This window comes from Budorcas taxicolor, chromosome 2 (genome assembly GCF_023091745.1).
Source record: "Budorcas taxicolor isolate Tak-1 chromosome 2, Takin1.1, whole genome shotgun sequence".
NCBI lineage: Eukaryota > Metazoa > Chordata > Mammalia > Artiodactyla > Bovidae > Budorcas > Budorcas taxicolor.
In genome coordinates, this window is record NC_068911.1 from 31,612,319 (window position 1) to 31,638,243 (window position 25,925).

The 25,925-nt window shown below is 49.1% G+C and overlaps 1 protein-coding gene across 2 annotated transcripts in view; it reads right to left on the reverse strand.

The window, feature by feature from the left end:
• Positions 1-7,919: 7,919 nt before the first annotated feature.
• SNX29 (sorting nexin 29) overlaps positions 7,920-25,925 on the reverse strand; it is a 589,615-nt gene continuing 571,609 nt past the window's right edge. For both annotated transcript variants that reach the window (XM_052661385.1, XM_052661396.1), the window contains one exon: positions 7,920-9,938. In XM_052661385.1, coding sequence (XP_052517345.1) covers positions 9,809-9,938 — 130 coding nt within the window. In that variant the 3' untranslated portion in view covers positions 7,920-9,808. The remainder of the gene's footprint in view (positions 9,939-25,925) is intronic.

A 25,925-nucleotide genomic window follows, 5' to 3' on the forward strand; every position in this document is an offset into this window, starting at 1 on the left:
GAAAGTGTTAGTCCCTCAGTTGTGTCTGGTTCTTTGCAACCCCATGGACTACTGTAGAACTGTCTGATTCTCCTTTCAATTCTGTGAGGTTTTTTTGTTTTCTATTTTTGATCATCTATTATGAGGGGTGTAAATGCCTATAATTGTCATAGCTTCTTCCTGTATTGAAACTTTCATTAAAATCTATTTTGTTTATTATTAGTATAGCCACTTCTGGCCTCTTTTGGCTACTTCAGTTCAGTTCAGTTGCTCAGTTGTGTCCGACTCTTTGAGACCCCATGAATTGCAGCACGCCAGGCTTCCCTGTCCATCACCAAATGCCAGAGTTCACTCAGATTCACGTCCATCAAGTCAGTGATGCCATCCAGCCATCTCATCCTCTGTCATCCCCTTCTCCTCCTGCCCCCAATCCCTCCCAGCATCAAAGTCTTTTCCAATGAGTCAGCTCTTTGCATGAGGTGGCCAAAGTACTGGAGTTTCAGCTTTAGCATCCTTCCTTCCAAAGAAATCCCAGGGCTGATCTTCTTCAGAGTGGATTGGTTGGATCTCCTTGCAGTCCAAGGGACTCTCAAGAGTCTTCTCCAACACCACAGTTCAAAAGCATCAATTCTTCGGTGCTCAGCCTTCTTCACAGTCCAACTCTCACTTCCATACATGACCACAGGAAAATACATAGCCTTGACTAGACGGACCTTAGTCGGCAATGTCTCTGCTTTTGAATATGCTATCTAGGTTGGTTATAACTTTTCTTCCAAGGAGTGAGCGTCTTTTAATTTCATGGCTGCAGTCACCATCTGCAGTGATTTTGGAGGCCCAAAAAATAAAGCCTGACACTGTTTCCACAGTTTCCCCATCTATTTCCCATGAAGTGATGGGACCGGATGTCATGATCTTAGTTTTCTGAATGTTGAGCTTTCAGCCAACTTTTTCACTCTCCTCTTTCACTTTCATCAAGAGGCTTTTGAGTTCCTCTTCACTTTCTGCCATAAGGGTGGTGTCATCTGCATATCTGAGGTTATTGATATTTCTCCCGGCTATCTTGATTCCAGCTTGTGTTTATTCCAGTCCAGCATTTCTCATGATGTACTCTGCATATACATTAAATAAGCAGGGTGACAATATACAGCCTTGACGTACTCCTTTTCCTGGAATATCTTATCCTATGCTTTCACTTTCAATCTATTTGTGCTCTTAGATCTAAAGTAAATCTTTTGTAGACAAAATATAGTTGGATTATGTGTTTTTATTCTTTCTGCCAATCTTTGTCTTGGCTGGAAAGTTTAATCCATTTACATTTAAAGTAACTACTGATAAGGAAGGACTTTTTCGGTTATTGCTGTTTTCCATAAGTCTCATAGCTTTTTTGTCCCTCATTCTATGCCTTCCTGTCTTTCGAATGTTCCTTTCCATCTCCTTTTGTGTATATCCTACAGCTGTTTTGTGATTATCATGAGGATTACATTTAACAACCTGAAGTTGATTTGAATAAGAAGTTGAATTCATAACAATTAGTAACAAAAAAACTATGCTCCTTTACAGCTCTATCCCCACCCCCTTCATACATCTTTATATATTGTGTGCCCCAAACATAAACAAATAATTCTTTAAAATGCATTAGTCTCTTGAATTATGTCAAAAACAAAAAGTGGAGTTACAAACCAAAGTTACAAATGATACTGGCTTCTAGACTAGCTTGTCAGTTGAGCTTGACTAGGGCTGGGTTTTTACCAAGCAAGAATGAAGGAGATGCAGGGCAGATTGGGATGACGCTAAGGGAGCAGTGATTGGCATGGGCCGCAGAACCAACGCTGGGAAAGGCAGGGGCTTGGCAAAGAGGAGGGCAGGACCTTGTGTTTTTGTTATTTTTGGCTGCACCGGGTCTTCACTGCTGTTCAGCCTTCTCTCTAGTTGTGGTGAGCGGGGGCTTGTCCTTGCTGTGGCTTCTTTGATTGCAGAGTACGGGCTCTGGGCATGCAGGCTCAGCCGCTGAGGCTTTTGGGCCCCAGAGTGCTGGCTCCTTAGTTGTGTTACATGGACTTAGTTGCTCCACAGCGTGTAAAAGCTTCCCAGACCAAGGATCAAACCTGTGTCCCTCCACTGGCAGGTGGATTCTTAAGACTGGGCCACCAGGGAAGTCCCGAGGACAGGGTTTCTTAAGATGACAGAGAGCATTCCTGAAGAATCTGAAGAGCTGTTGCTGGGGTGGGGGCCACTAGAGAGAAGAGGTAGGAGGTAGAGTGGATCAGAGCAGAGAATCTGAAGTCAGGATTGCAGAGGTGTGTGCTGATGGCCACTGTGGCCCTTGGTCTTGAAAAGCTGCATGTGGCACAGGGGAATGGCCTCTGGAGAAGAAACTCAGAGAAGAGAGTGGCAGGGATCAAAGGGCCCAGAGTGATGAATTCATCATCATTGCATGAGAAGCAGCTCGGAGGTCAATAGATGAGTCCAAGCCTAGACATAGAGGGCAATACAGGTGGATGGCATGAGCTCCTGAGGAACTGAGGTTTTTAAGGAGGCAAAGTGGTTTAAAGTAGGGAAGCAAATTCAGCCCCAACCCAGGGATTGAACCTAGATCTCCCACACTGCAGGTGGATTCTTCAGCAGCTGAGCCACCAGGGAAGCCCATGAATACTAGAGTGGGTAGCCTATCCCTTCTCCAGCGGATCTTCCTGACCCAGGAATTGAACTGGGGTCTCCTGTGTTGTAGGCGGATTCTTGACCAGTAGGGCTACCAGGGAAGCCCTTGGGAATATGGACTGAGGGATAATCAAGGAGACAGCCTCCGGTTAGGGGGGCCAGCTGTGCTTGGAGATGGCTGAGGAGCTGAGACTTCACTTGGGAGAGGCCAGAGAGAACGGGGAGGTTGCTGCATGCACGCTGGATGTGAGGGAGGGGAGGCCTGGGCCGATCACAGTGTGGCCAAGACAGTCCTGCTTCTCCTCCGCCTCGAGGCTGGGGGACTAGGGCCAACACAGCCTGCACGTAGTTTTCTCTTTCTCATCTGTCCAAATAGGGGATGCACTGTGGTGGCCTAAGGGTTAAGTGACCTGGAGGCTGGAGAGCGCAGGCGCAATGCGGTCCACGTACACGCCCTCGAAAACCAGTGCTGGTCCCTCCTCTCTTGTATCAGCCTGGAAGTACCGTTCCCACGGCCCTGAGCTGAGGGGTCTGCAGTATTCCCTTGTGGGCCCCTGGGCAGCATCTGCCCATGATTTGCTGGGATACCTTTTAAATACCGATCTTATTAGAGCCTGTGCTTAGTCACTCAGTCATGTCCGACTCTTTGTGACCCCATGGACTGTAGCCCACCAGGCTCCTCTGTCCATGGTGTTCTCCAGGCAAGAATATTGGAGTGGGTAGCCATTCCAAGGACTCTTCCAGATTCCAGGAATCGAACCTGGATCTCCTGCATTGCAGGCAGATTCGCTACCATCTGAGCTACCAGGGAAGCCCACCTGGCCTCTTATTATCCTGGTTAAAAAGGTTAAATACCTGGTTGCAGGGTGTGAATTTTTTAAGCCAATGTAAATTTGGGGTGGGGAGCAGGGGACTGCTTAGCATTTTTTCTCATCCTTCAGGTCATAACTTAAATGTCACTTTTGCCAAGAGAATCCCTAGGTCTAGCCTCAGGGTTCTCAACAGGGGACCATTCCTCACTCCAAGGATGTGTGGTCACATCTGGCTGTGAGAACAGAAAAGGTTCTAGGGCGTTTAGGGGTTGGAGGCCAGGGCTGATCACACTTCAGTGACAGGACAGTCCTCACACCCCAGAGCTATCCAGCCACAAACGTCAGCGGAGCCGAGGCCGAGAAAGCCTGGCTTGAACTGTTGGAAGGAGATCTTTCTCCAAGTCCTGCTTTTTTTCACTGTGGAGCTTACAGTGGTCTGAAACTGTCTGCATGGCTGATTCTAAACAGGGTCTGTGTGTTTAGATAGATGCGCACACGAACGCTCAGCGTTTCTGACTCTTTGCAACCCCATGACTGTAGCCCACCAAGCTATGTCCATGGGATGTTCCCGGGAATACGGACGAAGGCTGCCATTTCCTTCTCCAGGGGATCTTCCTGACTCATGGATTGCACCTATGTCTCTGGCGTCTCCTGCACTGGCAGGCAGATTCTTTACTGCTAAGGCACCAGGGAAGTGTGTGTAGATAGACAGATACACAGAAATATACATTATTGTCCATCCGTCTTACTTAGAATCTTAGTCCAAGATGGCAGGGGTCTTTTCTGCCCTGGCCACTGCTGTATGCCCAGGGCCTGGCATGATGGTATACAGTAGGTACCCAAAAATGGTTTCTGAGTGAATAGGAACCTATAATGAAGGGAATTTTTTTTCTGTATAGAATTTTGATTCTACGTCTCCAATTAATATAGATCTGCCTAATAACTCAAAATAGGCTCCTGCTCAACTTCAAATCAAAGTGATGCTTGTCCAATCAAATCATGTTGTTCAGGGTAACATGGGAAATGGTGAAGGACCTTATGAGAAGTTTTTCTAATGTATACTGAAACTTCACCTAATCCCCAACTGCTGAAAAAGAATGGACACACAGGATTAGACCATAAACTGAAGATCTAATTTAGAAAATGTAACAGCTTTAATTTTGTCATTGTAAAGAGGTGTGTCTCAACTAGATTGTAACAAAATTACCACAGCTTATTCCAAAAGAAAATTTTAATACAAGAGATTTTAGAAAATTAAACACATTTGTTTAAAAATTCTATTGTGTAAACTGTAACAGAAGAGGGTAGTTAAGATAATACTACACGTTTCACAGCCCATCTGCGGACTTCTCAGCCTCGCTTACGTCCAGACCAGAGACTCCAGATCTGTCGCCTGTTCCCCCTCAAACAGACGGCTCGCGGGGACCCACTCATGGGTCACCATGGAGCCTGCAGTCAAAAGGATTCTTCCACCACCAAGTCAGCATCTGGTGAGTTAAGCAGTGTGTTTTACCAAATGGGGATGCCAGAGATGGTGCTGCTAAGGTTACAGAGGTCAAGACATTCTTTCTAGGATGCATCCCAGGTGATAAGAAGCCCTAATTAGCTCCACCGCCCCCTCACTCTTGGCAATGCCCATTCTCCAGCTCATCTCAACGCTGGTTGCAAATGTGCGATCCTGTTTCTGTCTTCCGTCCCAGCTGTTGCAAAGGTCCCCTTGTATGGCCTCAAGCGATGGCAGAGAGAACTGCCGGAGGGGCATGGCTTCTCCCCTTGCAGTTCGTGAAGGCAGGGATGGGGTCTGAGGGCAAGGGGGGGCATCTTGGCAGGTCAGCCAGTGGTCTTTGGTGAGGATGGCAAATCATCCCTGTGCCAGAAACAACTGAATCCCTGGACCTTGGAGCCCTTGTGGATCTGGCTGCTCTTCTGTTCTTCTAGTGGGGCTGCTCAACCTTGCTATAAGCTCACCCATCTTTTAGAAAAACCTTTTTTTTTTTTTTTTTTGCTTCTCTTCAGAAATGGATTGAGTAAGTAAGGAAACCTATTCAATGTGGTTGTTAGGACTGAGAACTACCAAAATCAGGCCCATTCCTGGCAACAGGCAAGGGTGGCAAACGGGATGGTCCAAAATGCTGAGACAAACTGAGCAGGGACGTTTCCACCGCGGGCTGGGCAGACAGCTGCTCTGCTCGGAGCATGGAGGTGGGCAGTGCTCCCTGCTCACTCCTATCAATCCGGGAGCTGTTTTCTTTTAGACACATAATCAAGACCACGTGTTAGGGAAACAGGAAAAATGAAATTTTTGGCAAGGTAACATTAGATAAAATATATAATGCTACAACTGTGCACTTAGCACAGAAAGCCCATCTGAACAGCAGACACTTAAAGAAGCAACGTGCAATATTCTGAAAAATGATCGCTGCAAAAGGCCTTGCTCGTGAGCAGATGCCTGCCTGCCAGGGGCATCCAGTGCGGGGGTGAGGTCCAGCATGGGTGGCACTGTCTGGAAGGGGAACACTGAGGCAGAGTTGAGACAATTATTGCCTTTGGAATAGCAGCTTGAGCGTGGCATGCTCCTTCGCGAAAGCGCTTAGCTCATCTGATACTCTTGGGCAGGGTCTTTTTCTGATAGGTCTTGGAGGCTGCCCATCCCAGCTCCAGGCTGAGGATCTAGTCAGTGACTCGCCCAGGTGAGATCCTCCTTGTAGAGGAAGGCGCCTCCCATGCACGGGTGCTGGCACCAAGCTGCCGGGCTGAGGGATGAAGGATGTTGAAGGTGACTGGTTAGGAGAGGTCTGCTGGGACCTGAGAACGGGCTCTGGCTTCTGGTGTGGGGCCAGCTGGCGGCTCCAGGCTGCACCCGTGAAGATGAGCAGGTGAGGTGGCGGGGCTGAGGCCTGGGACCCTGTGACCAGGCCCTCTGGTGGGCACACTGTCTCATGAGTAGAGAGGCCACAGATCCCGGGGTGCTAGGTGTCAGGAGACAAAAGCAGCACAGCTTTGGATCCCCAGGGCTGCCCAGAGGGTCTTCTTTCCTGCTTCCGGGCCCAAAACCTGGGGATGAATTCTCGGGCCTCCAGTGCCTTCTGCCTCTCGGAACTGGCTGCAGCTGTGTTACCAGTCCCGGAGTGTAAACAACTTTGATTGCCTCTGTGTTCTGAAAGGTACAACACAGCCTGGCAGTGCTGTCGAATCCAACGGTTATCAAAGAAGGCATCCTAATAGGCACCGAGCAGGGCCGCGGGGCCTACCCTGGGTGACCACACCTGGTCCACACACCCTGGCTCACTGGCCTCTCCCTCACTGTTTGTGCCTCTTGCCAGGACTCACAGGGTGGTACCCTGTCTCTGCAGCTCCATCGGTGATCCTTCTATGGCCAGGAAGCCCTTAGATGGGCCAGGCTATGGTGTTCACAGCGACCTCCGTGCAGTGCAACAGCCTCTCGGGCAACAGCGCCGCCTCCTCCCCTGGGGCCTGACTGGAGAGAGATCTGTGCAGTTTTCACAGGGGCTGCGGGAGCAGCAGCTGAGAAAGCTCGCTTCAGGGCGAGGTGTACACCAGCCTCAGTCCTCACTCCCTGGGAGCTCTGGCTTTCTCTTAAGGAGAGATGTCTCTGCTTTTTCTGTGAGATGCAAGCGGAACTGGACCTGGCTGGGCTTCCTTCCCGACCGGGCTGAAGCCGCCTCTGAACAGCCCGCTGGGCTGTGCTCTGGGGACTTGGAGGGAGCGCTTCCTGCTCCCAGGGCAGGTGGGGCGCCATAGGGTCAAGGCCTTCTGGAGACAGAGGGGCCCTTCCTTTCCTTTCTGAAGAATGGGGAGCGCTTTCTTAGGTGCTAAAGAATCTTTGATCAAGGAGACAGAAGCCAATGTCAGCTGGTCTTTTATGGGGGGCTGTGTTTCACCTGATGGGTCTTGGGGGCGGGGGGGACATCCTGCTTTCTGACTTAGATCGGGGTGGGTGCACAGACAGTGACACGGCCTCGGGGGTGGCATTCTGTTGCCCCAGGTCTCGGCCTGGACCTCGGGATTTCGTTCTCTTTCTCCAGGAGCTGGGGGTCTGCCCCTTCTAAGTCCATCCCACTGCCCTGGCGAGCAGGGCTCTATCATAGCGGAACATTCTGTGTGACTCCAGAGCTAAGGCTTTGAGGAGGAGGCGTGATGTGCATGTCACACATGTATCTGAGCTGAAACCAGACGGACTGAAGATCTCTGCAGGGTCACAGAAATGGGGGCACAGAGGGCAAGCAGCCCAGAGGGGCCCCTGCAGGGCCCCTAGGAACGTTCTCTCTACAACCCGCATTTGGGAGGGCAGGGCAAGCTTCCCATGAATCATTAAGCTTTAAAAACAGGAAGGCAGAGCTGCTCCTTTCCAAATACAGGCCGAGACTGCTCTTGTCTCTCCTGCTCAGCATCTGTCTGCTGTAGCTCTGGGTGCCACCCCCCCCCTTTTTTTTTTTTTTTTTGCTGTTTTTTCACTCCATGCACAGAACGTCAAAGCTGCTTCCTGGTGGGGTAGCTGGAGAAGGTGAGGCTAGAAATCATACTCAGACGTGTTTGGGGTCAGGTGCCAACACAGCCTGGCTGATCAGAGCCCTTGGCCCTGGAGAATGTCAGGGCGCTGGATCTATTCTGGGTCTCGTGAACAGAGAGGAGACACCCTGGGTTCGGATCTGGCTGTGCAGCTGTCACTGGCCTCAAAGTGACCCCTGTGGAGAGACCGCGTGTGGGGCGGAGCTCTGGGGCACCTGGAACTTCCAGATGGTCCCGGAAGCCTGGGTGGAGGAGGGCTCTGTGTTCAAGGCAGTGCTCTGGGGTGTGGGAATTTCAGCACGGTGCATGCGCAGTGGACCCCTGGGCACATGAGGGGAAACCAACCACGCTGCCTTTCTGGGACACGCTGTCCCTCGGGTCCTCTGACCCCCACAGGCTGACAGCAGGGCCCCCATGTACAAACACTGCCACCTCCATCCACGCAGGACAGCCGGCTCATGTCGCTCCCCTGGGCCTGGCTCACCAGGCAGAATGTCCCCTCCAAAGTCACTGCAGCCTCCTTGAGTCCCTGGAGGGCCGCGTGCGAACGTCACGAGCCTTTGACAAGCCTCCCTCTGGTGAGCAGGGGGCGCGTGCGTGGCCCTTCCAGGGTTTCCACAATGGCCCACATTGCTCACCGAGGCGTGAGCTGAGGTGCGCTCGGCCCTCTGCTCTTCACACATTTATGCCGCCTTTCGGTCCTCCTTTGTATCAGCAGCTAAGGGTGACTCCTACCCAGGGTGGGCGAGAGTTCCATGCTTCTGGATGTTAAAACTGGCCACACAGCTCTGGTCCCATGGCGGCGATCTGATGCTGCTGCTCCTCCTGCTCCCACCTGCTGCTGGTGGTGGTGGGGTGCTCTCTGAATGGGGGGAGCGGAGGGGTCAATCTTGGGGTGCACCCAGGGCCCTGCTCCCTCCGAGAGCATACTGGCCGACAACACATGTGCCGTCTTTAGGGGACAATCGCGATTTGTTCAGAGTGAGTCACGTTCACCTAAGTTCACAGAGAGTCACGCCAAGCTCCAAGGAACCCCCGGAGGCCCACAGAAGCTTCTGAAGTGCCTCCCAGAACCAAGTCTCTCAAAGCCTTGAGGACTTTCCTCTTGGCTTTCGCGGCCTCTAGACAGCTCAGGGCTTTCTGGTAGAGGTCACTAGGTTGCTGCCGACGGCTGGCCTGACCAGGTGCACGTGGGCGTCCTACAGGGGCCAGTCCTTCCAGAACCAACCAGAGAGGAGGTAGGAAGTTCTCCAAGAGCCACAGTTCCTCAACCCTAATGGCTCCACTGCACGAAGGCCACGGGACTGTCTCCCTGGAACCTGGTGGCAAGAACTAGGGTGTCTGCTGACCACTGGCGGGGCGTGCGTGGAAAGTAACTAGCTCCCCCTCCAGGTTCATAGGTTGCAGCAGGCAGTTACATTAAACGGGGGAAAAAAGTAACAGTCATTCGAATTTCCACGTGGGAAAGAGTCAAGCAGTGAATGAACCTTCCGACCAAATGAGACAGACTTGTGCATCGCGACCAAGGGGCTCTGAGCCCTCTGGCTGGCCTCTGGGCTGGAGGGAGGGGAACGCCTGGCCCTTGAGGCCCAAGGTGGGGCGCGGGGAGAGCAGAGCCCACGTGCCCGCATCTGTCCAGTGAGGAGCCGCCCTGCTCTCACAGCCCAGTTTAATCAGGGTGTCACATGCCCGGCAGGGCAGGTGTGCTCTCTGGGGTTCATCGGTGGGGGTAGGGTGGTCCCTCCGAGGTGGCAGGGGCCAGCTGCCATGGCCGGGGTGGAGACAGCTGGCGCAGCACGTAGGGCCCAAGTCCGGGGGTACCGTCGAGGTCAGAGGTCACCGCTCTGGGGCTCCACGTTGCGCGTCTCCCTGGGGTGACCTCGGGCCAGCTTGGGGAAGCGGGAAGCCACTTTGGGCCGGCTGTTCTTGGTTAGCGCGTCTCCGGGAGGGGTGATGTCGCTGTAAGACAGAGTGGGGAGAATCGGGGTAAGTCAGGAGTTCCGAGGGCAAGTGGTCACAGGCAGGGCAGCCGTCAGGGGCTGAGTGGGGAGGGGGAGCAACGGGAGTGGCTCAGGGCCACAGCTGCTGCCTGGCTGGGTGGCGAGAACAACCTGGAGAAATAAGCCTCCTGTCTCTCGTGCCCAGCACAGTTGTGGGGCCGCAGTTCCGGATCCTCTTTTAAGTTGATGAAAGAAGGTTCTGGTCTTGGCTTTCTTCTCACTATTTTTACTGATCTTCCAGCAAAGGTACATTTCAAAGTCAAAGAGAAAAGAAAAAAACTGCTTTGGAGAACATTGCATTTAAAAGTCAAAAGATGCGAAAACCCAGGAGACGGAATTCCGGTGGAGTTGATCCTAAAAGAATAATCAGAGGTCTGCCCACGTCTAATTGTAAGGGCGTTTACAACAGCACTGTGTGAACAAGCCAAAAATAGGGAACTACTTGCGAGTCCAATGTGAGGGGCTCGCTGGTCCTGGATATAAAACCCCTACATCGCAAGACAGCGGCAGCCCATGAACAAAGGGGAACAGACGTGCGTTTACGGGCCAGTGAGGGCGTATGCTTCTGCAGACTTAAAAAATACAACCTAAAAGCTGAGAGTTATGTTTTATTCATTGTGAATGTTTGGACTTCAAGCTGAGAGAGAGCATCTCAAGTGTCCCTGAGAGAACTGCTCTGAGGAGGCAAGGCGGGGAGCCAGGTTATATATATTAAAAGAAGTTTTGCAACAAAGGGCAGGTAGTCTGAATGTCAAAAAGTTGTTGTTTAAAGAAAACCAGGTATCCCAAGTTAAGGGATTTAGCGCTTTTCTATGTACGGGAAGATGTAAGAGCCCGGGCTGACTCTTCCTTTGAAATCATTCCTTTGATTGCACTTCAGCCGTCTGGGGCCAGTACCAAGTTTCCTCATCCTGAGTTTCCTAGGGGCTCACGGTAGGGAGTGCCTGCAGTCTGATGGCTGCTATATGGTGGGTATTCTTTCCTTCCTGAGTTTCCTCAGGGGGTCACCATCCATAATTACTGATGCCTATGACAGCCTTTGTTTATTGATATGGCAGGAAATATTCCATTTCTCAATTCCAAGCCACGTTAAAGCACAGTAGAGGGGGTATACAGAAAACACCTGAAGGATACACTTGTTTACTCCATGAATCTTTGCACACCCACGTGGGCCAAGCACTGTGCAAAACACTAGGGCTAAAGAGTGAGCAAAACGGATTCTCCCAGGCCCTGTGGAGCTCACAGTCCGAAGGAGGGCTAAAAACATCACGTGCTCACTCTAAGACTTAGGGTACAAAGCCTGCCTGAGTGGGGAGTCCCAAGCAAGGCAGGAAGGGCCTGAGATGGGGGGTGGGGCCCCAGGGCTCTGGGCACAGGAGCAGTGGGTGGAGGCAGCAGCTGGAGGACTCAAGAAGGTGGATGTCCGTGGTCTGGTTGCATTTGAGGTGCCCGCTGCCAAGGTCACTGCTCCAGGCACACAGGGCCAGGGCTGGGGCTGTGAATGTACAGGCGGTGGACTTTTGGTCTTATTTCCCACAGCTGCTGTAACACATTAGCACACACTTGCATGGCTTATTACAGCACACTGAGGTGTCTTACAGTTCTGGAGGCCGGCAGTCCCCAGTGGGTCTTAAGAGGCTATGTTCAAGATGTACCGGACTTCCATGGTGGCTCAGAGGTTAAAGCGTCTGCCTGCAATGTGGGCAACCTGGGTTCGATCCTTGGGTTGGGAAGATCCCCTGGAGAAGGGAATGGCTACCCACTCCAGTATTCTGGCCCGGAGAATTCCATGGACAGAGGAGCCTGGTGGGCTACAGTCCACAGGGACACGACTGAGCGACTTCACTCAAGATGCACCACCAGTGTGTGTGCTGAGTCATGTCTGACTCTGCAACCCCATGGACTGTATCCTGCCAGGCTCCTCCATCCATGGGATTCCCAGGCAAGAATACTGCAGCGGGTTGCCATTTCCTCCTCCAGGGGATCTTCCCGACCCAGGGATTGTACCCCGCATCTCCTGCATTGGCAGGTGGGTTCTTCACTGCTGAGTCACCTGGTGAGAGAGTCAATTCCTAGGCAGGTTGATAAGAAATCCAGGGTCTAGAATTCTCAAGGAGGAAAGGACAACGTCTTTTTTTTTTTTTTTCCTACATTCCTTAGTCTTAGTCATGTAAAACAGTTTTTTCTTTAAGCCCAGAACTGGTGATTACACAACAAACAACTCAGGTTAAATCTGTATTGAGGACCTGGGTTCGATCCCTGGGTCGGGAATATCCCCTCGAGAAGGGAATGGCTACCCACTCCAGTATTCTTGCCTGGAGAATCCCATGGATGGAGGAGCCTGGTGGGCTACTGTCCACGGGGTCGCAAAGAGTCAGACACGACTGAGTGACTTCACTTTCTCCTTCCTGAAAAGCTTCCGACTAATCCTATTATCTTAAAATGTATATTATGGGAGTGGGTCTTATTGCCAAATTCAGACTTAAATTGAAGAAAGTAGGGAAAATCACTAGTGGGCTACACAGTCAACGGGGTCGCAAACAGTTGGACATGACTGAGTGACTTTACTTTCACTATGATTATACAGTGAAAGTGAGAAATAGATTTAAGGGATGAGATCTGATAAAGTACCTGATGAACTATGGATGGAGTTTCATGACATTGTACAGGAGACAGGGATCAAGACCATCCCCATGGAAAAGAAATGCAAAAAAGCAAAATGGCTATCTGAGAAGGCCTTACAAACAGCTGTGAAAAGGAGAGAAGTGAAAAGCAAACATATTCCCATCTGAATGCAGAGTTCCAAAGAATAGCAAGGAGAGATAAGCCTTCCTCAGTGATCAATGCAAAGAAATAGAGGAAAACAACAGAATGGGAAAGACTAGCGATCTCTTCAAGAAAATTAGAGATACCAAGGGAACATTTCATGCAAAGATGGGCTCGATAAAGAACAGAAATGGTATGGACCTAACAGAAGCAGAAGATATTAAGACGGGGTGGCAAGAATACACAGAAGAACTGTACAAAAAAGATCTTCATGACCCAGATAATCATGATGGTGTGATCACTCACCTAGAGCCAGATATCCTGGAATGTGAAGTCAAGTGGGCCTTAGAAAGCATCACTATGAACAAAGCTAGTGGAGGTGATGGAATTCCAGTTGAGCTATTTCAATTCCTGGAAGATGATGCTGTGAAAGTGCTGCACTTAATATACCAGCAAATTTGGAAAACTCAGTAGTGGCCACAGGACTGGAAAAGGTCAGTTTTCATTCTAATCCCTAAGAAAGGCAATGCCAAAGAATGCTCAAACTACCGCACAATTGCACTCATCTCACATGCTAGGAAAGTAATGCTCAAAATTCTCCAAGCCAGGCTTCAGCAATATGTGAACCATGAACTTGCAGATGTTCAAGCTGGTTTTAGAAAAGGCAGAGGAACCAGAGATCAAATTGCCAACATCCACTGGATCTTGGAAAAAGCAAGAGAGTTCCAGAAAAACATTTATTTCTGCTTTATTGACTATGCCAAAGCCTTCGACTGTGTGGATCCCAATAAACTGTGGAAAATTGTGAAAGAGATGGGCATACCAGACCACCTGATCTGCCTCTTGAGAAACCTGTATGCAGGTCAGAAAGCAACAGTTAGAACTGGACATGAAACAACAGACTGGTTCCAAATAGGAAAAGGAGTACATCAAGGCTCTTTAGTGTCACCCTGCTTGTTTAACTTCTATGCAGAGTACATCATGAGAAACACTGGAAAAAGCACAAGCTGGAATCAAGATTGCTGGGAGAAATCTCAATAACCTCAGATATGCAGATGACACCACCCTTATGGCAGAAAGTGAAGAGGAGCTAAAAAGCCTCTTGATGAATGTGAAAGAGTAAAAAAGCTGGCTTAAAGCTCAACATTCAGAAAACGAAGATCATGGCATCTGATCCCATCACTTCATGGCAAATAGATGGGGAAACAGTGTCAGACTTTTTTTGGTCTCCAAAATCACTGCAGATGGTGACTGTAGCCATGAAATTAAAAGACGCTTACTCCTTGGAAGAAAAGTTATGACCAACCTAGATAGCATATTCAAAAGCAGAGACATTACTTTGCCAACAAAGGTCCGTCTAGTCAAGGCTATGGTTTTTCCTGTGGTCATGTATGGATGTGAGAGTTGGACTGTGAAGAAAGCTGAGTGCTGAAGAATTGATGCTTTTGAACTGTGGTGTTGGAGAAGACTCTTGAGAGTCCCTTGGACTGCAAGGAATCCAACCAGTCCATTCTAAAGGAGATCAGTCCTGGGTGTTCACTGGTAGGACTGATGCTGAGGCTGAAACTCCAATACTTTGGCCACCTCATGAGAAGAGTTGACTCATTCGAAAAGACCCTGATGCTGGGAGGGATTGGGGGCAGGAGGAGAAGGGGATGATAGAGGATGAGATGGCTGGATGGCATCACTGACTCAATGCACAGGAGTTTGGGTGAACTTCAGGAGTTGGTGATGGATAGGGAGGCCTGGTGTGCTGCGACTCATGGGGTTGCAAAGAGTTGGACACGACTGAGCAACTGAACTGAACCGAACTTACAACCTTGAGACATTCCTTTGATTTCTTGTAATGACCAATTAAAAAATTATATAACTCCCTTGCTTAGACTACTGAGGCGGGGCATTTTCCGTCCCCCTTCTGATTTCTGTATCAGAAGCTTGCTCTGTCCCTTCTTACTTTAATGAAACTCTGCTACACAAAAGCTCTTGAGTGATCAAGCCTGGTCCTGAAGCTCAATCTCCTCCTTCAGAGATCATGACGTGGTTCAGTGTAAGCTATCACTGGGAAGCCCCGGAAGGCTCCAAGGGAGATTCTAAAGGCCAGAAGCTGGCCTTTCCAGCTTCTACAGGCTGCCGGCACTCTAAGGGTCACGGCCCCTGCCTCTATCTTCAAAGCCAGCGGTGCAGCCTCTTCAAATCTCTCTCCCCCTGACTCTCCTGCCCGGCTGGGAGGTGAGGACCTGTGGTCCCTGGAGGAGCTGGGCTCCTCGGAGGACTGGAGAAAGCCCGGAGTGGGGGACAGTTCTGAGTCATGGGGCCAGGGCTTTGGTACTTCATTTGGTTTCTCCAAAGGCACCTACTGTGTGAGGATCAGCAGAGGGGAGGGGTACGGGAGGGAGGGCTGCCGCTCAGAGATGGCACTGTGGGAGCGAGGAGAGAGTGCACTGCGCTTCCTCAGGCAAGCCTCGTCGGCTTGGAGTGGCATCTAGGGTAGAATAAATATTTATCCGAAAGAATAGAAATCAGGATCTGGAAGTGCTCTCTCTGCACTCCCAACAGCCAAGATGTGCAATTATTAATAACTTACATCTCTATGAATGGATAAAAAAAAAAGTTTCATCCATACAAAGCAATATTCAAGCCTTACAAGAAAAAAGGAGATGCTGACATATGTGATAGTATAGTGTCCTCCTGCTGAATGAAATAAGCCAGTCACAAGGACAGATAACTGCCTGACTCCAATTACAGGAGGTGTCCGAAACAGTCAGACTCCAAGAGCGAAGGGTGGACAGTAGAGGATGAGGGGAGGGGGTGAGTAGGGAGTTACTAATCAACAGGCAAAAATGTCTCAGTTGAATAAGTTCTAAACTCAAAATGGACTAAAGATCAGATACTATAAAACTCCCAGAGGAAAACACAGGCAGAACACTCTGACATAAATCACAGCAGTATCTTATCTCCTAGAATAATCAAAATGAAAACAAAAACAAATGGGACCTAGTGAAACTTAAAAAGGTTTTTTGCACAGCAAAGGAAACCATGAATAAAACCAAAAGACACCCCACAGAATGGGAGAACGTATTAACAAACAAAGCACCCCCCAAGGGATTAATCGACAAAACTTACAAACAGCTCATGTAGTTCTACGTCAAAAAAACAACCCAATCAAAAGATGGGCAGAAGACCTAAGGAGACGTTTCCCCAGAGAAGACATAGAGATGGCCAAGAGGTACGTGAAAAGATGTTCAATATTGCTAGTTATTAGAGAAATACAAATCAAAATGACAATGAGGTATCACCTCACACTGATCAGAATGGCTAACATCAAAAAAATCTACAAACAAATGCTAGAGAGGGTGGAGAGAGAAGGTAGCCCTCCTACACTGTTGGTGGGAATGCAAACTGGTATAATCCCAATGGGGAACAGTATGGCGGTTCCTTAAAAATATAAAAACAGAGCTACCGTATGGCCCTGCAATCCCATTTCTGGGCATTTATCTGGACAAAACTGTAATCTGAAAAGATATATACACCCTAATGTTCACTGCAGCACTGTTCACAACAGCCAAGACCTGGAAGCAACCTAAATGTCCACTGAGAAGGGAATGGACAAAAAAAAAAGTGTGTGTGTATACATACATGCATACATTAATGTACATATATATTAACATAATAAAAATATATGTGTCTGTACACACACACACACACACAATGGGACACAGCCATAAAGAATGGAATACTGTGATCTGCAGCAACGTGGACAGACCTGGAGATTATCATACTTAGTGAAGGAAGTCAGAGACAAATATCATGCGTATCACTTACATGTAAGCTAAAAAATGATACAAATGAACTTATTTACAAAACAGAAACAGAGGCAACAAGTCTGTTTTTCAACAGACTTGAAAAACAAACTTATGCTTACCAAAGGAGAAAAATGTGTTTGGGGGCGGGAGGCAAATTAGGAATTTAGGATGAATGGATACACACTGCTATATGTAAAGTAATCAACAAGGACCTACTATATAGCACAGGAAACTCTACTCAATATTCTGTAACGACTTATATGGGAAAAGAATCTTTAAATTTTAAGAAAGATGAGTAAGTGCGAGATCGGTACAACACTACCTACAGTCAACAGTCCTGTATTTAACTTTTTAAATTGGGTGTAATTTTTTTTACAGTGTTTCTGCTGTACAACAACACGAATCAGCTACACATATCCCCTTCCTCTTGAGCCTCCCTCCTGCTCCTGGATCATCTGAGCGTGGAGCTGAGCTCCTTGTGTTATACAGCAGCTTCCCACTGGCTATGGGTTTTACACCTGGGTGGGGGGAGGTGGGTGCTGGTGTGTGTGTGTTTTACACCTGGGAGGGGGGCGGTGGGTGCTGGTGTGTATGTGTGTGTGAACGCTGGTCTCTCAATTCCTCATCGTTTACAGCCTTTGTGAGCCACCTGCACTACTGAGATTTAAAGGAGGGGTGTGTTTCTCACCTGGCCCCATCAATAGAAATCAGGCCACCAAGAAGCTCTTTTTACCTCCTGCTGACGATGATGTTGTAATAAAGTGGGCTGGTGACTCTGGGTCTGGGCAGGAGCAGAACCACTGAGCAAGGCAAAGTTACGTTCCTCACCTCCCCGAGTCTGCTTCAGTGTGGAAGGTCTGTCGCCCCAGGGCTTCCCTGGAGGCTCAGTGGTGAAGAACCTACCTGCCAGTGCTGGAGATGCGGGTTCAATCCCTGGGTTGGGACAGTCCCCTGGCGGAGGCAAAGGTAACCCACTCTAGCACTCTTGCGCGGAAAATCCCATGGACAGAGAGAGAAGCCTGGCGGGCTACAGTACAAGTGGTTGCAAAGAGTCGGACAAGACTGAGCACACGTCTACCCCAATTTTGCAGACAAGAAAAGGGGGGTATGGAGGGCAAGAAAGGCCCCACTTCCATCACAAGAATAGATCCTAAAGGTGTATGGGATAATAGAAACTCCATATTCAAAGGCAGAAAACCTAGGTGCCTTCACTTAGACCCCATAGGACCTTAGAGGAAGATACATCACCTCCCCAAGACTCAGTTTTCTGATCTGTGAAATGGGTATAATATTGGTTCTCCCTACTGTTCATGAATCATTCAACACATATGGATTGAGTCTGTTATAAATAGGAATATAACTGGCTCCTTCAAGACCCCAGGATCTCTGAAATAAAATTCAGAGGCACAGGCAAATTCTGGCCAGCAAAATCTTAAGAACTCTGATGGCTGAGGCATCAATATATCAAAGGAAATGGGTAGAGGCTTTTATAAAGATTTTACAAATGACAGAAATAAACTTCAAGGGAGTTCCTTGTGGTCCAGTGGTTAAGACTCCATACTTTCACTGTAGGGGGTGTGGGTCAGATCCCTGCTTGAGGAACTAAGATCCCACAAGCCGCACTGCATGGCCAAAAAAGAAAAATAATATACCTCCCATTCCTTTTTCCAGCACAGCTCAAGTCTTCCATCTGTCTGTCCTGGGGGCAGGAGACAGAGAAAGAAACCTTCTCTGAAGAGATCAGACTAGGTTTTCTGGAAGAGGAGCCCTAAAATTTAGAGAGACAGAAGAGACCTGGGATTTGGCAGGGGTGTTTCGAGACAGCTTAAGGAAGTAAGTGAGCAAACAGGTGGATCCATCCGGGAACAAGGGTGGAAAAATCGTGACCCTTCTGTAAAGAAGATCAAACCACTGTTTCCCTTGAGATAAGGCCAGACCCTGTGCTAAACTCTGGGGACATCAAGACAACAGTCAGTTTCTACCCTCAAGTTATTCAAAACAGGGGCAAGGGTGACGGAGGGAGAGGGGCAAATAAATGATGAAACGAAGAATATACACAGCGGTAGAGTCAGGGGCTGGGAGGGTCTCTGGAGGGGGCCTGAGCACTGAGGTAGGGGGGTTGGGGGTGGTAAGGCTCAGTGGAATAGAGGGGGAGGGAAAGGGCTTTCTAGGCAGGAAGAGCAGCCAGCAAAAGACTCCATGGGGAGCAAGACAGGTGGTGGGGCCGGCAGCTGTCCAAGTCCGTGTGGGCCAGGAAGGCCTCCAGATGATGCAGACACCTCTGGTCTACATGAGTTCTACAAACTACCTTTTCAAAGCTGGGGACCCAGTCAGCCCGTGGCAAGCGATGACTTTTTTTGGGCGGCCACATCACAAGCATGAAGGATCTTAGTTCCTCCACCAGGGACCAAACCTACACCCTCTGCAGGGGAAGTGCAGAGTCCTAACCACTGGACTGCCAGCGAAGAAGTCCTGAGATGACTTCTTAAAAACTCAACCTCAGGTTGTCAATTTGCCAACTAAGGAGGCAGAATACGAGCACAATCCAACTATTTGCAAAGGTTAGGGGAGGTCTTACCACTTTGCTTGCGGTTTCTCCCGAAAAGAGAACACTCCCTCTGGGACAAGTTCCAGACCACGCACGGGGCTGTCAGAACCAATGGTCTAGATGGCCTTGAGGCTCCTCTGGTACCAGGGTTAGTGATGGCGGAGCACGCCACATCGGGGATAAGATTCTCAGGGCCATGGCCTCTTATCCTGGAGACCAGGGTCACCCTGCCCGGAGCTGTGATGGGAACATGGACCCATGTTTCCTGAATACTTCCTTATCACCTTTGATGCTTTCAACCTCCCACCCCTCATTATCTGCACACCTCCTATATAATACCCAAGATTTTTCTTTACCTCTGTTTTTAGGTTACTTTGGCTTACGCAAAATCATCCATAAACACAGATTTAAGCATATTAACATTAAATTTAAAACAAAAAAAACATTTCCTAGATATCACCACTGGCTCATTTACCACCCCAAATGGTTGTTCCCTCCTTCAAAAAGGTATATTCTTGGTAACATGGGTAAATCTCAAAGGCATTCTGCTAAATGACAGAAGCCAGACTCAGAGGCTACACCCCACCTGATTCCTTCCTAAGACATTCTGGAAAAGGCAAAAGTATAGGGACAGAAGCCACAGCAGCAGGCGCCAGAGGCTGGCTACAGCCAGGCACTGGGGGGTCCTGGGGGCTGTTCCGGTGGTGCTGTGACCCTGCGTATCCTTCAAAACTCACAGAACTATATAACGAAAAGGGGAAATGCTACCACATAAAAATTTTACTTTGGTCTTAAGAAGGCTGGCTGAGAAGACTGTATTTAAAAATCAATTCCAGAAAAATAAACGATCCAATCAAAAAATGGGCCAAAGAACTAAACAGACATTTCTCCAAAGAAGACATACAGATGGCTAACAAACACACGAAAAGATGCTCAACATCACTCATTATCAGAGAAATGCAAATCAAAACCACAATGAGGTACCATCTCACGCCAGTCAGAATGGCTGCTATCCAAAAGTCTATAAGCAATAAGTGCTGGACAGGGTGTGGAGAAAAGGGAACCCTCTTACACTGTTGCTGGGAAGGCAAACTAGTACAGCCACTATGGCGAACAGTGTGGAGATTCCTTAAAAAACTGGAAACAGAACTGCCATATGACCCAGCAATCCTCCTGCTGGGCATACACACCGAGGAAGCCAGAATTGAAAGAGACACGTGTACCCCAATGTTCATCACAGCACCGTTTATAATAGCCAGGACATGGAAGCAACCTAGATGTCCATCAGCAGATGAATGGATAAGAAAGCTGTGGTACATACACACAATGGAGTATTACTCAGCCATTACAAAGAATACATTTGAGTCAGTTCTAATGAGGTGGATGAAACTGGAGCCTATTATACAGAGTGAAGTAAGCCAGAAAGAAAAATACCAATACAGTATACTAACACATATATATGGAATTTAGAAAGATGGTAATGATAACCCTGTATGCGAGACAGCAAAAGAGACACAGATGTATAGAACAGTCTTCTGGACTCTGTGGGAGAGGGAGAGGGAGGGATGATTTGGGCAAATGGCATGGAAACATGTATAATATAATATAAGAAATGAATCACCAGTCCAGGTTCAATACAGGATGCTTGGGGCTGGTGCCCTGGGATGACCTGGAGGGATGGTATGAGGAGGGAGGTGGGAGGGGGGTTCAGGATGGGGAACACGTGTACACCCATGGCGGATTCATGTGATGTGTGGCAGAACCAATACAATATTGTAAAGTAATTAGCCTCCAATTAAAATAAATAAATTTAAATTGAAAAAAGAAAATAAAGGTCAACAGATACTAAAAAAAAAAGATATGCAACAAGCAACAAAGGTTTACTGATAGCACAGGGAACTACATTCAGTATCTTATAATAACCTGTAATGGAAGTAATTTTAAAAATAATATATGTGTTTGTGTAACTGAATCACCTTGCTGTGCACCTGAAACATTATAAGGCAACTATGCTTCAATAAAATATATATATATTAAGGAAAAAAAATCTCTGCTTTTTCCTCATGACGCAGCACCTTGCATCCACTCTGGGTCTCCCAGGAGACAGTGACCTCATCCCCTTCCACAGCTAAGAAGGGCAGGGACCGTGGGGACAGAAATCTCGGACTCTGTCATTTACCAACTGACTGCCTGGATGGTCACTGACGCTTCCTGGGACTGAGATTCCTCACCTGTAAGAAGAGATCGCATCCCAGTGAAAAGACAACTCAATCAACAAACGGGCAAAGGATGTGAATAGCCAATACACAGAGGACCAACACGCACATGAAAAGATGCTCAACATCCTTATCAGGAAATGTATATCAAGACCACAATGGGAGGGACATCCCTGGTGGTCCAGTGGTTAAGAATCCGCCTTCCGGTGTGGGGGGAAAGTGACCCCTTGTCAGGGAACTAAGATCCCATATGCCTTGCGGCGACTAGGCCTGAAAGCTACAACTACCGAGCCTGCGTGCTTTAACGAGAGAGAAGCCACGCGCCGCGTGAGGCCACGCGCTTCAGAGAAGATCCCATGAGCCGCAGCTAAGACCTGATACAGCCAAAAATAAACACTTAAAAAAACCCCAACGAAATAAGACATGATTTCACACGCACTGGGATGGTGACTGTTGAAAAGACAGATGATAATAAGTGCCAGCAAAGATGGGAAATCAGAGCCCGGCCATACTGCCGGTGCGGACACTAAATTGTGCAGCTTTGGAAAACAGTCTGGCAATTCTTCAGAATGACCATGTGACCCGGCGATTCTTCTTGGTATATACCCTGGAGAAATGAAAACATGTCCACGCAGAAACTAGTACATGAATGCGGAAAACAGCATCGTTCATGACAGCCAGAACTTAGAAATAATTCAAATGTGTATCGGTGGAATGGATGAACAGAACGTGGTTTATCCACACAATGGAATTTTACTCAGCCACAGGAGGCATGAATCATTGAGGCGGCTGAAGGTGGCAGAATATACCACACGGCAAAAGGCCGCTCTGCATACTGACTGTTTTGGGGTTAAAGGCATTTGAAGTGAATGCAAGGAAACACTCTGACCTTCCCATTTTTCATTAAAGCAGGAGATAGAATTCTCAAGTGAAAGATGTCCTCACCATACCAGAAGGAAGGTCACGTTCTCACTGTTGAGGATGAGAAGCTGATGTGAAGCGAATTCTGTACAAATAGGTCTTGTTAAAATTACTGTCTTCCTTGGCCCTACTCATACAGGTTAGTTACTTTTTCACAATTGATCCTTCCTGTTCTCATAATATAAAATCAGCTCAAGAACTAGCAGGTAGGTTTGGCCAGGCCATTTCTTTGGGTCTTCACTTCCTTACTAAGGCTCCCCTGTCACACAACCCTTCTACAAACCTGGGTGAGCTTCCCCTGTCCTTCCATCTTATGTCGGTTTGATTCAGACAAGGAGATCAAACCAGTCAGTTCTTAAGGAAATCAACCCTGAATGTCCACTGGAAGGACTGCTGCTGAAGCTGAAGCTCCAATACTTATGCCACCTGATGCGAAGAGCTGGCTCATTAGAAAAGACCCTGATGCTGGGAAAGATTGCAGGCAGGAGGAGAAGGGGACGACAGAGGATGAGATGGTTGGATGGCATCACTGACTCGATGGATATGAGTTTGAGCAAGCGCTGGGAGTTGGTGATGGACAGGGAGGCCCGGTGTGCTGCAGTCCATGGGGTCACAAAGAGCTGGACACGACTGAGTGACTGAACAGCAACAAAGGTGAAAAAGCCCGAGAGAGGAGAGAGAAAACATTGCCCTGTCCATGCGCTACTGCTCGGGTGAGCCTTGCAGCGGTGCTCGGCGAAGATGCCAGATGCACAGATCCACAAGATGATTCGATTTGCATGAAAGTCCAAAACAGGGCAACCTCGAGAGACCAAGTAAACGTGTGTAGTTTCCAGGAGCAAGGAAGGTGTGGGCTTTCTCTTCCAAGTGATAAAGATGTACTAAACACCACGGTAGCAATGGCTGTGTATATGTGTGAATATACTAAAATCTGATTTTAAAAAATCTAATTATTTGGCTGCATCGGGTCCTAGTTACAGTCAGTGGGATCTTGGTTGCGTTATGTGGGATCTTTTTACCGCAGTGCACGGACTCTCCAGTTGGGGTGCACGGGCTCAGTAGTTGTGACACAGGCTTAGTTGCCCCACAGATGTGGGATTTTAGTTTCCTGACCAAGGACTGAACTGCGTCCCCTGCATTGCAGGGCAGATTCGTAACCACTGGACTACCAGGGAAGTCCCTACAGACAACTGACTTGTGTATACTTTAAATAGGTGAATTGTATGTGAACTCTGTCTCAGTAAGGCTGTTTTTAAAATGGCACATGTTAAAAAGACAAAAAAGAAGAGTATTACAGGATCTTCTCTGGCAGGCTGCTGACAGCTGAGACACGCACTCTGCTTGGGTGGCTAGCTTGCCAGAGAGGATGCTTCGTAAATGTCCCCTCTCTTCACCTGCTTCTCAACTCGGCTTTGGCCAACCTCCAGCGTGGCTCACTCTCTCTTGGAGGGAACTGTGCCCAGGCATCACCAAGCCCTGTCAACCCTGTGGGGCTGCTAGAGCCATTTCTGGGGCCGTGACGGGTTTGTCCTGGAGGCTCAGTTCCAACCAGCGGGCAGGAAACCAGGAAGGCAATGGTGCCGTGGCTTCCTTCCCCAAGCCTGCAAGGTGCTGGCTGTCCTGAGCTGCAGTGACCCCGTCACGGGGTTAGGGACCTTTCTGGGGATGTGGCTTCCCCAGGGCTGACACCTTACACGTAGCACTCAGGTCAGCTAGAACCAGGCCTTCAGCTGGAAGGTGGTGGACAAACAGCCTCCTGAGGTCTGATGGCTGCCCATGGAGACATCCCCAGGGTACCCCCTTCCTCTCCTCTCCTGCGGGGATGGGGGACCAGAGCTGAGCCAAAGAGCCCCTTCATCCTGCCTGCTCTCCCGTTCCTGAGATGTGTTCAGCATTTGTTCGGAAACTCACTCCCCAGCGCTGGCTACCATCAAGGCACCGAGGGAGTCCAACCTTGTGAAAGTGGCCCCTGCCAGGAGCCCTGGAGAGGGGAGGACTGTTTCTTTCAATAAACCTCTGGGGGCACATTGGCATGGTGTTCCCGTTCCCAGCACACAGGTGAAATTGATCTGATGGTCTCAACCACTCATCAGTGAAAGTGATTTCAAGGAGAGATTTGCTGTTCATTTCACTTAGGAAGTGGCTTTCGAGGGCCAGTCAATACTCCATTTGCTGGGGGCTGCCGTCCGAGCGGCTGTGCCTTCAGCACTGATGGTCTGATCTTTGGGAACAACTTGAACTGGGGAGGGCATGTCTATCACTGGGGGACCGCACACCCCATTTCAGCGAATCCCATATTATATTCTCAAGATCTTTCTTGCATGATTTCAGTAGTGCTCTGATGGATTTGCTACTCTCTGTTGATAGATTTCTAATATTTCCGGTTTCAGCTTTTCTACTCCAAGTTCTGGCCCAGGGGTTGCACACACACAAGTTAAAAAGGGAAGAAGGAGGGGACATTCACACGGTGATCCAGTGGCTAAGACTCCGTCCATGCTCCCAATGCAGGAGGCCCGGGTTCCCTCCCTGGTCAGGGAACTAGAGCCCACATGTGGCAACTGGGACCCAGCACAGCCAGATTTTAAAAGAGGGCAGGGTGGAGGGGTGGGGAGGAGAAGGGTGTAGAGAAGCCTCCCGTCATTAACAAAGGTTAAAGAGGAGCGACCCAGGCTCACTGTAGGGGAGAAATGGAACCAGCGCGCACAGGCATGAAGACGGGAGCAGAGACAGCCTGAAACCCTGCCCTCCGTGGACGACAGCTGTCCGTGCAAGACTAGCTTCTCCAGGCCACTGTCTACGTTTATTTCTCATAGTGGATCTTTCAATATAAAAAATGGTTACTTCCTAGAGAGACCTGCTTTGAAATCTGACATCCTTTGAAATAAAGGCATCCTGCTCACAGAATGCCACAGATGTTGGTGCTGTGTCCTGGAAAAGACGGGCGACAGTGATGACGTGTAATCTACCAGGTCTGCTCACGGCGGGCTTGCTGTGTGGCAGGTGCAGGGCTCAGCAGTATAACTTTATGAAGCTCTCCCTCCCACCAACCCTAGGAGGGAAGGTCTCTTGTTTCACACGTGAAAACTCAAGAAGCTGCTGTGGAGGGTGGCTTCCTGAGCTGCAGGGACTTGTGCGATGTCACGCGAGTCCTATGTCACAGAGCAGGACGGAAGTCCAGGCCTGCATTTGCAGCCTCTGGGCTGGGTGGCAGGTGACAAGGCGGTATTTGCTGGTAGGGTGGGGGTGGAGGGGTGTGTGGAAAAGGCTCCAAGGTTCTGGGAAGACTCTACAGTTTGTGAATTTACTTGCCTCGAATGAGCCTTTTCATGCTCCACCCACCCCCATCTCTGCATCTTCTCTATAGTCACCTATTTTAAGAAATTTCTTGGTCTTGTTCTAGGCAAAGGCTCTTAATCTATGGTTGCCATTCACAAATGGGGCTGTGGGGTTAAACGGGACTACCTGGGGGATGCTCTCCATCAATGCGGTCTCTGGTGGTGGGGGGCGGAACTGGCAGGGGCTGCCTCGTGGGGCAGAGGATCGTGGGGGGCTGCAGGAGGGGTGGAACCTACTTCGAAGGCACAGCTTCTAAAGATCTCCTGATGGAGCTGGGAGCCATGGGACAGAGCTGAGCCTCAGAGACAGGGACCCCTGTTTTGGGGCTGGTGCAACCCTGCCCTGGGAGGAGGATC